Genomic DNA, 12,396 nt, shown 5'->3' with positions numbered 1-12,396 from the left:
AGAGAATCACAAGTCATGGCAAGTAAACAGATGGAGCATTAGCTGGTCATTATCTCTTGTGGAAAGCGGCAGGAGTTTGCAAGCAACACTCATTTTCCATGGATAAAGTGTTAATTGCATCTTCATCCAGACAGTCTAAATGCTGTTTAGTCTGTTTCTCTTCACATACTGTACGCACAAAAAATGATGAAACATTTTACACACTAAACCAAAAACATGGTAAATCAGGTTAATTACCAAACACCAAATTAGCTAAACAAAACAAACACACTTGATAAAACACGAATCAACATGAATCATGAATTTACGTCAGTTTATCAGAACAGGAGTGTGCATGTGAGAGCGTGATGGCTTTGACAGTGCTAGCTGTGTCTAGCGCAGCGGGAAGCCAGCTAATCAGGGGAGTGTAGATGGAGTAATCAGATCAGGCTCCGATCATGCTGGCCTTGCATAACCTCTGCCATCTCTCATCACGCGGTGGTGAAGTGGTAAATTGTCTGACACGCGCAGGGTCAGGGAGTCCGCGACCGATGGAAACCGTTCAAAATGCCTGTGTCATCATCCATATCGATCAAGACACTGTAGCGAAGACAACAATGACATAATTAGAATGGAGGCCAGAGAGTTAATTGATGTCAATCTCTTTTTATGCACTCTTTCCTTTTTATGTTACCGTTTTTGAAGCATCTGTGTCTTTTTTTGTTCCTAAAAGTTTTTTTCTCGCTTGTTTTCTGTGATCTATCTATAGCAATGGTTCATTTTCATCTCTTACGTCTTCTGTTTCGCTCTCCTACTCATATGTGTCAAGAGAGGCTGCTTTTTTCTTCTTAAATCAGTTTAAACTTGCCAGTTGCACCTCTTTATCTCACCCTCTGTCTGTTCTCTTCCTGTCTCTCTCTTTCGTCATTTGTTTTGGCTGCCTAAAAATGGAGCTGTACGACTGCAATGATTCATTTATTCATTTTTTTTCATCTCTCTAACAACTCAATTTTCAATTAGGGCTGTTAATTAAATGTGCTAATTTAGTGAGATGAATTCTCACTAAATAAAAAAGGTAAATTAACAAAAATAAAATAATAAACTTGTAATCTATTCATATATATATATATATATATATATATATATATATATATGTGTATATATATATATATATATATATATTATATATATATATATATATATATATATATATATACACATATATATATATATATATTTATAAATTTTTAATTACACACACACACACATACTGTATAAACATTACACATTTTCATATTTAAATACATATATAGTTACATTAATTTAATGACATGTTATGTAATTATTTTTATACATTTTTAATTGGTTGAGTAATATTTTCAACATAGTTTTTCCAGTCTCTAAATCATTTTGCTTCTCAAGTTAATCTGTTTTTACAGCAATTTAATTATTTTCTCTGTAAAATGAGAATCAAATACTGATTAGGAAAATGACTTTTTGAAGCAAAAGTCGTTTCTGATGGCCTTTGGTAAGTGTGGCTCATTACTCAGATCCGATGCATAAAGTACTAATGATTTCTCCGCTGCTTTCGAGGCCATTATCTTAAGCGTTTCTTTAACCATATTTATTTGTGCGTATGTATACAAACAAATGTGTTTTCTAGCCAGCATGGCAGGTGCAAGAGAGATACTCTAAGTGGTAAGTGCCAGTTAAGTGTAAAGCACAGAGGAGTGGGTGGTTGCCAGAGCCCTAGATATCAATCAGATTAGTTACTGGGGCCAAGAACAAAGTGACAACACATTAATGTGATATCACATTAATATGACACGCATTTTCTTTCTGAAGCCCTTTACGCCTCATCCCGTTTTTCATTCAGAGGGTGAAAGTTAATATCAGTTCATTAGAGACATACTGTATAACAAGCCGTTATCTTAATGGATAGATGGCCTTGGTTTGAAATTTCAAGATTTAAGATGGCAAACAAACTTTTATAACTAAGTTCCCATGTTTAATGTGTTAAAAGAATAGTGCGAAAGAAATGCAATAGCTAGCTTGAGGTTTTGCTTGTCTAGGTTTTGCTTTATTAGTTCTTGTTAACATTATATTGTGTTAAGATAAACATTATCAGATTGTGTTAGGCTTGGCTGTTTAGACTTTTTCCTTTATGTAGGTTCGGGTCATGTCATTGTGTATCAAACTGTGTTTAAGTGTGTTCTCGGTGTAAATTGTGTTTGACTTTCTCCCTGCACTCTTTTAATTTGTTGCAAATTGATTTGGACTGCGTGTGTTCCAGGTGTGGGACGGACTCTCCTCAGGCCAGGCAGCTGCTCTCTCTCACGCTGGACCGCATCAGTCACAGCCTCCTACTGGCTTTCCCTTCTTGCGTGATCAAAGTGCCTGTAGCACGCTGCCAACTCTATTCCCGCTGCATGAAGTGAGTGGCACATACACACATTTGGTTAGCACACTAAATGAGGACAAATCATGAAGTCTGTTTATTTAACTGAATATAAATCAAATTAGAAATGTTATATTAATATTTTGTATTTGTAGAATAATATATTGTTTTATATTATATTATATATATTATTTAATTGTTTTATTAATTTGGATATTTATTTGAAATATAAATATATTTAATTTGTGTATTAATGTAATATTAATTTTAATATTAAAATTATATAAAAATAGTCTGTGTGTATTTTTACAAATATTATATATTATTTAGGAATGTATTTAATTTATTTTAATATTTATTTTAGATTACCAAGGAAGATATTAAATAAAATCGCTGAATCTGGTCAATTTCATATTGCTTGTTTAGTGGGGTTTGAACAGTCACAATGTCTGTGAATTATTGCAGAGCACCATGAGACAGATACCATTGAGTACAAAGCGCTGGGATGGTCAAAGAAGACTAGCAAGCATTTTGACAGGAGGTTGAAAAGCACCTCAGGGTGACAGCTTCAAAATAACTTCCAAAGTCTTGAATAAGACTTGCAATTGTGAGGAACCTCTAGTTTCTGGCACTTGCAAGGCCAGTATTTAGGATCTGTTTGGAGACTGAACGTGTAATTTCGAACACAATAACAATCCACGCATGCAGCGAAGGCGTTCCTTAATCCCATTGAAAACCTTTGGGAAATTCTAAATCTGAATCGAAGCTGATGAATAAATCTCAGCTTTGGGATAAATTTAAGGAAGCCTGGCAAGAAATGATGCACGACACATGCACATAGCTTTTTGAGTAATGCCCAAGCGAACGGCTTTTATAATCAAAAACAAGGGAGATTATATTGAGGTCAATGTATGCTTTATTTCCTGTAAGCTATGTGTTATTTTTAAAGATGTGTTTTTTTGCATTGTATAAAACCCATATTCTATGATACAGCTACAGTATAGTTTATACCTCCCATTGATTCATTGGTAATGTTTTAAATAAAGCTATTAAAAATAATCCAGAACTTAAACATATGCCTACAATATGACTTTAATGTCAACAGTGACATCATTTAGTGTCTTTGTGAACCTCTGTCCTTTTTAGTACAATCCCAACAATTGTTTGTACTGTTGCTCTCAGCTCTAGGATAGTTTTGTGGTCCTGTGATCGCTGGTCACCAGCCCGTGCTCTGTGTCTGTGCCCGTGGGCCATCAGTGCAGCCCAGTGAGGCGCACTAACACATGTCACACGTCTAATGTGTGCACTGAACCAGCTGGATCATACTTGGATGAAATCCAGTGGAATTAAACTATATACTGTCTGGTGCCGTAGGGGTAGCATTCATGCTGGTTTCTGTTCTTTCACAGGAACTGCATCGCCTCACGGGATCCCTACTGCGGCTGGACCAGAGGAAGCACCTGCTCTTTCCTCCGTGCGGGTACAAGGTGAGTTTTGGCAATGTACCTACAGTACCAACATAACTCACCTATTTTTTTACCTACACAACAAGATTTCCATCTTCAGATAAAGCACATGTCCAAAAAATACTAGTTTTTGTGTTCTGCCTTGGTTTAAATACACTTGTGAAAATCTATCCCTCCTCAGAGAGATGGTTTTATTGAGTTCTGTGTGCAAATACAGGTTGTCTGCCGGTATTCTGAGATCAAAATGTGGAGTACGTTTTACCCCAGTGCCGTTATGCAATTACAGCTCTCTGACTGGATCTGATTTGATTTACCAAGGACGGTCAACCTGTAGATCGATTCTGTCTCGCATAATACTGACAAATTCTCACCAATTGAATTTCACGGCAGAAAAAACTAAACAGAAGTTGTTCTAATTACTGCCACTTGCTAATATACACAAACAGCAGATATGCAAAGACATTCTGTCGGCTGTTTATCAGTCTGTATGCGCTTCTCAATGCTGCGATGCGGCTAATGTTCATCCTCAGGAGAGCGGCGGGAAGGAATCTGCGTGCTCATTTAAATTCTCGGGGTGGTTCACCGCTGTAGTATAAAAAACTCAGCCATCTTCTCTCAGAGGAGTTCTGGAGATTACAGCTCTGCGCCTGCAGTTTGTAGAAACATTATATTTTATAGGAATTTCACAGAAAGCGTTTTACCACGCGGGTGTAAACGTATCTTCTGAAAAACTAAGACCCTGGCAGTAAAAGACCCCTGGCTGCCTTGTTGTCCTGGGCTTTAACTAATTGCCGATGGTAGTGGAAAGAGGCTGGTCCCCCGGTGCACGCTTCTGCTGTGCGTAGCCTTCGGCCTTTCCTCTGTTTGACTTATGCGGTTGGAAGAAAGCCATTCGTGAGCCGACTGCAGTCATTTTTCTTCATTAATGTGGCTTTAAGGTAACACAGTGCATCTCTAATAGAGCACTGTGATGCCTCTGTTTGCAAGAATTGCTCATGAGCGCAGATTGAGTTTCTGCACACATCCTGTACAAGCTTTTAATATGCAATATCACTTATTATTGAACCCAACAGCATAAAACCAAGACATTTTAGAAGTACCCTTCAAGATAACATTAAAAATTTTGTTTTTCTTTAAAAAAATAAAGAGAGAGAGAGAGTGAGAAAATACAGAGGCATTACTGTAATTGAGATGGTGCAGTTTTATGGCCCGTTTATGTGGTTTGCTGATAAATGTTTCTACTACTGTTCTTTCTCCCATTTCACCACAGGCTTCCCTTTGAGCAAGACGTCGAGCACGGAAACACTTCTCATTTGGGCGACTGTGACGGTAAGAGAACATTTTTATTATGACAATAAAACTCTTCACACTGTGACCTCCCATCCTCTCCCCTCGTCCCGTCAGACCTGCAGCCACCATCGTTTTCCGCCCCATTTTGAGCTACTGTTCTGCGGCAAGAGCCTCGACTCGGGTGCGTGGCGATCACAGTTTGCACTTTCTATTTATAGTTCCTCTTTCATCTACAATTATGTTCATCTTGGAACAGCGTTGAGTTCCAGGTGAGCCTCTCTTGGTGGGGTTCATTGCAGCAAATCAATCGTTCAGTCTGAAATATTCACTTGCTGTAGAACCCCTTTGATCTCACCGCTGATTCGGCACAGACATTGGTGCACGTTAATCCTGGGTTCACCACAGGAGACCTCGCTCATCTGCTGTGAGCCACAAACACTCGGATGTATAAATATTGCATAATGATCATGTCTGCCTGGCTGGATTTTAATCTGCTCATCAGGAGCTTTTGAAGTTTTCCAGCCTCTGTTTCAGTTGCGATGCAGAAGCCAGAAAGTAATGGGGTGGTTGGGCCAACTGCTGTATTTCCTAATGGAGAAGATCAGTAAGTCGGGAAAAAAATAGTAACTTTGGCACAGCAGCATGAACAATGTGATGTAAGAGATTCTGATTTTCAATATTCAAGCAAAACTTTTCTTCTTAAAATGAGCATATGATAGCAAATTTTAAAGAATGCTCCCGATGCAAAGCTTGTTTTGGCCAAATACTAAAGCAGCATTGCTTATGTCCTTTGCAATGAACACAATCCTTGAATGCCAAGTGAGAGAATGTTAAATTCAATAAATTTAATGCATTGGGTATCATGAACTAACCTAATAAACAATCATTTTTACAGCATTTATGAATCTATATTAATGTTTAGTTAATTATAATTATAATTATTTGTATCTGTAATTATATATTTTTTATTTAATTTATACTATATACTAATCTTCATCATTAATGTTTATTATACATAATACATTAATGTCCATTTATACACAAAATGGATACATTAAAAATGTATGTTTATGTTAAAAGTAGAATTTAATAAATCATGTAAAAGTATTTTTCATTGTTAGTTCATGATTTTAGTTGTATTATTTATGATATTGCATCTACCTATACTTCTGTTTCATTCAGTATTGTATCCATCATAACTTGTTCTTTTAAAATTGACTACTTTACCTAGTATAATATTTGTGTTATTAGCTCACCAACTTGCTAACCTCAAAACTTATTCAAATCAATTTCGAGTCGAGTCTGCTGTGAGGAATTGCTGCTTGCTCATTTTTGAGGTAAATAATGAAAAATGAAATAAATCCTTGAAGCAAGATAAATTTACTTGAGAAGCAACACTGCATTAGATATTAAGACATGTTTTCAGTACTGCTGTTTTTTGTCTCACTGTGCTGGCTGATATTTTTTCCCACTTATTTTAAGTATAAACAAGTTAAAATCAAGTGAATAATTTGGCAGTGCTGCAAGACAAACACACTCATACTCAAAATAATATTTATGAAAATAATCTAAGAAAACAAGCCTTTATATCTTATGCAGTGTTGCTTCTTGAGTAAATTTATCTTATTTAATTTAGATTTAGACCAGCACAAACCAGTCTTGATCAGCATGTAAATTCATGCTGGTTTAAGCTGGTCTGAAAAGCGGGGTGTCTCTCTAGTGACTCTTAGACTGGGGACTTGCATGGACAGCGTCTCATTCTTCATTCTTAATAAGTCTTGTGTAAATAAGTGTTTGCCTGCAAGGCTTTGATCAGCAGACCACATGTCACATCCATCACGGTCCTTGAGTGCCGTTCTCCTGGGCCTGCAGTGCAGAGAGACACAGGCCAGGGGTTGAGAAGTGGGCAGTTTAGAGGATGTAGCACTGCATCCATCACGGTTTGTAGCTGGTGACTGACTTTCATCTCCTGCTGGGAGGGTCGCAGACTCTGATTCGAGGGACAGCCTCAGTGATCTCCTGGATGAAACTGAACTTCATATGACCCCAGATGTCCACATGCATGTCCGAGAGGGCGTATAAACAGCTTCTGCTTGACGACAAAAATGTGGTCAGTGGAAGTAGGGGAAGAGGAGAAGAATTGATTTTCATCTCGTCTCTGACTCGGTCTGGGCTGAATGATTACAAAGGGTGGGATCCATAAACCAGCAAGGGAGATACAGAGGACGAAATGGTACATAGAGAGATGAAGTAAAGTATAGATGGAGGGCTGGTGTTGGTTGTCAGACAAGCTGGAGCCCGTGACTGAGGGCAGGTGTCTGGGGTGGGGTAGGGTGCACAGACGGGGCGGTGAGTGATGTAGAGCGCAAGCTCTGATGTCTCCTGTGTCATAGAACCGTCACTGCGGCAATTCCCAAAGGCCTTGTGCTGCTATAACTCTCTGACATGCTCCCGTTGCCTTCTGTATGGCAGAAGCAATTTCTCATTCCCCCGCACTTTCTACCTCTCTCGGTTTAAAAATAGTGCAATTTTTCTCACTCCGTTTCTCAAAAACCAGTACTTTGTAACACTGCAGTACAAACAGACTGGCTAGTTGACAGATAACATGGACATCAACTGTTGTTGTCAATTTAGAGGTTTTTTGCACTTTAGTAGTCTTTATTGTTATAAATCACTTTTTTGCTAATTGCAGTTCACTTTAAGGGGTCATATCCATTATTTAGTAATTCCAGCTATTTTTTTGTTGTTTTATTATTTTTATTTTTTGGTACTGTTTAGTAAGTTTTCAGTTTTTAAAGTTGCCAATATATTAATAGTACATCAAGCTTTTTTTTTCTTTCATTTCAGAAAACAGTCTATTCACTGCAGTACAATAAAATGGCTAGTTCAGAAAAAAACATGTACATTTTCATGTCTTTAGAAAAAAATATTACTTTTTGCTTATCTAAGGCTTCCGATGTCAACTGCTTTGTTATTTTAGTTTAGTTCAAAAACAGTCTGTTATTCTGCTTGATGTTGCAAGCTGGTATTTACCTATAATTTTAATTTGTTATCATAATCATGAACTGGTTTGTAGCTCAAATAGTTTTACCATTTACTGCAGTTTGCTATTCTTCTATTTATTTACAGTACTTCTTGAAAAATAAGGTGGGCTGCAGTTAAATTTTTTTCACTGTGCCAGTATCCTTTTTTGCAGCAAAATAGACAATTTAATTCAGGAGGAGTAATTGTTTACATTTTTGTTTAAATAAATGCTCTTTTTGGCTTGTTTAGTAGTTTTAAATGAAAAAGTTACAGTATGTTAAATGGTACATCAAGCTCTTTTTATCTCAAAAGAGCAAGGAAACTTTGATTCATCATTATATGACCCGTTAAGTGGTCCTGCAGTGAGACAAATGAGTTTTTATAAGTTCTTTTTAGTAGCTCAATTAATATTTGATTGCATAAAAGCTGCATGCATAGGAATTAGAAAGAACAGGAGGAAAATTTCAGTTGAAATAGTGCATCACTGGTCACGTTGCAGGGCACTTGTGTACAGTGATAATATATCTGCCCAGATATATCTCTCTGTATCTTTCTTCCACCTTCACTTCACCTTGGTGTTTGAGTAACCGATCAGGCAGTTCCTGCCGTCTCTCTCAGTTTGCTCATCAGTGTGAGGACCAGAATTAGAGATGCGCCTGCTCTTCCTTTGCCCTGACCAAGCACTTAGCGATCTGCTTCAGAATGTCAACTCTCCTTTTGCCTGATGCTCCGAGGGGAAGCTGATCAAAGTAGATGTAGACATCAGATGCTTTAAATTAGCTGACCTGTGAGGCCTGGTCACTCGGCGCCAACAGCCACTTGTCATTCTGCATTTTGAGGCCCTATGTCTTTGGCCTTATTGTTCTGTTTCTCTCTCCCTTAGGGGAGACATGCCAGGTTGTGAATTCTTGTTTAATGATGGCCGATGACTAAACTAGCAGCAATAGCTGTGCTCAAAAATCAACAACAGAGCTTGAAACGATTAACTTGTTTGTTGTTGGAGTACATGTTGTATAAAGAGAGAAATTTTGGCTTGAGAGAGGATAGCATAACATTTTACATTCCAGCCTGGGCGGACACTTTGCTCTCTCATATGATCTTACCTCAATGTGGTGTTAACCCTTTACAGGTCATGACCTTTAAGCCAGCCATATCGATTGCAGGATTAGCGGCTAATTTAATGCTCCTTAAACTTCAACAGTATCCCTTTCAATGTAAAATTGCAGGTCATCTGAGGGGTCGAGCAGAAGTGCATTATTATGCCAAAGGAAGCAAAGCTAAAATATACATACAGTGAATATGTACTACTGTTCTATACTGTTCAAAAGTGTGGGGTCACTTTTTTTGAAAGGAAAATAGTTTTGTTCAACAAGGACCATTTAGTTGATCAAAAGTGATGTTACAGACATTCAAATTGTAATAAAGCCTGTTCTTTTGAACTTTCTATTAATGAAAGAATCCTGAAAAAAAGTGGTTCCCACAAAAATATTAAGCAGCTCAACTGTTTTCAGTATTACTAATAATTATAAATGTTTCTTTAGTGCCACATTAGAACAATTTCTGAAGGATCATGTGACATTAAAGACTGGAGTAATGGCTGAGGAAAATTCAGCTTTTCCATCAGTAAAAAAAAAAATATATATTTTTCAAAATATATTAAAATAGGAAACATCTATTTTAAATTGTAATCATATTTCACAATATTCTGTTTATACTTTATGTATTGTATATCTGTGCCAAAAGACAGTTTGGCTTTGACAGATTGTGATTGTGACAGATTGTGAAAACTACTTACAGAGTAGCTTTTTTAAAAAGTTACCCCAGTCCCCCCGGAACTCACTGAATAATTTTCTCACTGGGGTAAAATCAAAATGTACATGCCACTGGTAAACATTAACTAGGCTCACTTATGGGAGCGACGGAGTCATTGTTTGCACAGAAACTCATCAGCAAATGTCAGTGCTGTTAAACCAGGCATCAAAAGGGAGGGAGACATCAGTGTAGGAAAGAACTGTCACGCAAGTGAATGGACTGCAAAATGAGGCTTCTCCTCAAACCGGCAGTTCAACTACAGTACGTGTACAAAGAGCAGACAGTCATAAGCCCCATTATGCTTTCTTTGCATCTATATCTCACCCGCTTACCCTATTCTCCCGTGTGTGTACGTTGCTGCGAAAGTATTTGAGTATAATCACAGCGTTGACACAGATGGAGGCAATTATGCTGCTGTTAAAATATTTCCTGGAGAAAAGGTGGTGTTTTGACTCTGCAAACAGTGGGTTGCAATCACGATCTAATTGAAGTCCATGTTACAAGAAGAAGTGCACGGTGGCGTCATTCATATAGAGTGGGATGACAGCCATGCAGAGAAAGGCAATGAGGCACACGCTGGCAAATTTGCTTATCTGCTGTAATTGGTATCAGCTAGCAAACATTGATATAGTTATATGTCTCATGTACTCTGCTGTTCAAAAGTTTAAGGGTTGGCGGGATTTTTTTTTATGTTTTTGTAATTCTCTTATGCTCACCGAGGCTTCATTTATTTGATCAAGAATACAGTTACAAGTAATATTCTGAAATAATATATTAAAATTTCTATTTTTATGTAAGTTTATTCCTGTAATGGCGAAGCTTTATTTTTATCAGCCATTGCTCCAGTCTTTAGTGTCCTTCAGAAATCATTCTAATATGCTGATTTGATACTCAAGACACATTTCTTATTATTATAAAAGTTGAAAATAGTCATGCTTCCTAACATTTTTGTAGAAGCTGTGATATCACGATTTATGATGATATGACATATTCAGTATCAGGTAAGTTTTATGTACTCAATAAAGGAAAAAATGCTGTTAAAAGTGCCAAAATCAGTCAACTGAATATATTTGATGTGCAATGTACAACTTTTACTTGGAATGAAGATGACAGATGTTGTTTTGTAGTGTCACATTTGGTGTGAATCATGTTTTGTATGCTCTGTGGAGTTTTTTGGGTGGGTGAAATAGGTTTTATAGAGGACTTAGATGTTACAGTGAGTGTTTGTAAGACTGATGTGGTGCTCTTGCCCTCCAGACCTTTCAAACACTCCCACAGGGGCAGTTCATGTTCTCCTGGAATACAACATCTCATGACCTTCATGTCCAGGTCATTAATCATAGACAAACACACACATGTATGTCTACACTGAGGTAGGCCATTCCATGAATTGGCCACACCCCACCTGAAGTTGAAATAAAATGACAGGAAGAGTAATTTATGGATTTGACATTCAAAGAAACTTAACTGGAGTTTTATTACATACAAAAACACACAAATGATTACATGATTAATTTGCACTAATTATGCCTCTTTTTTTCTCTTATAGACTTTTTTCATAACTAATTAGACATATTTCTTTAAAGTAATTACATGTGATTAGAAAGTACTTTCTCAGCAATTAACACAGCCATCAAAATAATTCAATTTAGCCGTACCGATTTCAATTTGCTATAAATGCCACATTGTTTATAGTAATTGATTATATGTTGATTATTCATTCCATTTGAAAGTCTAGGGTGTATTACAATGACAAACTGACATGTCCTTTATGGGTGATAAAATTAAAAATATTTATGCCTAATTTTCAAATGAAATATATATTTATTTATTTTTTTACATTATTTTTCAAAATGTATTTAATACCCATTTCTTGAGGTGGCATTTGAAATATTGATTATTAGTTTCATGTGATTTTTTTTCTTCTGATTTATAGGTAATTAAATAAGATACTGAAGAATAAATGTATGAGCATATATGTATATATTTATTCATATATACATATTATGGTGCTCATGCAATCAGCCTGAATTTGATTCTAGTTTAACATTTTTCTTCTCCTCTCCTTTCATATCCTGTCCTTTCTTTACTATATTATCAATGGAAATGGCAAAAAGGACAAAAAGCTACTACAGTGTGTCATTTAGTAAAAGATTGCTCAAGAGAGGGAAATTAGGGTATATATGTGGCTGTGTTCCAATTCACAGCATCTCTATGCAGAGTTCACTAGAATAGCTAACTTAACTTGACAAAATTAGTTATTTTGGAATGCTGAAGTGCACTTCTCAGGGCACTGTCTGGCAAATGGAACGTAGCCTTATTGTGTGCGAAATCTTGGCGTGTTTGAATGCAGTGAGGGAGAGACTCAGGAGCATAAAAGGACAACAGCACTGCCACTGAAGCCTGCAGCATGACGAGCCGCCTGTT

General features: G+C 36.9%; 1 protein-coding gene across 2 annotated transcripts in view; it reads left to right on the top strand.

Moving 5' to 3' along the window:
* Nucleotides 1-12,396, top strand: part of sema6bb (sema domain, transmembrane domain (TM), and cytoplasmic domain, (semaphorin) 6Bb) — a 118,870-nt gene that overhangs the window by 93,138 nt on the left and 13,336 nt on the right. For both annotated transcript variants that reach the window (XM_042728905.1, XM_042728906.1), the window contains exons 14-16: nucleotides 2,273-2,413; nucleotides 3,787-3,864; nucleotides 5,114-5,172. In XM_042728905.1, the coding sequence (XP_042584839.1) occupies nucleotides 2,273-2,413; nucleotides 3,787-3,864; nucleotides 5,114-5,172 (278 nt within the window). The remainder of the gene's footprint in view (nucleotides 1-2,272; nucleotides 2,414-3,786; nucleotides 3,865-5,113; nucleotides 5,173-12,396) is intronic.

This window comes from Cyprinus carpio, chromosome B8 (genome assembly GCF_018340385.1).
Source record: "Cyprinus carpio isolate SPL01 chromosome B8, ASM1834038v1, whole genome shotgun sequence".
Classification (NCBI taxonomy): Eukaryota; Metazoa; Chordata; class Actinopteri; order Cypriniformes; family Cyprinidae; genus Cyprinus; species Cyprinus carpio.
The sequence above is the reverse complement of the archived record's forward strand: the minus strand, read 5'-3'. Positions and strand labels throughout refer to the sequence as shown.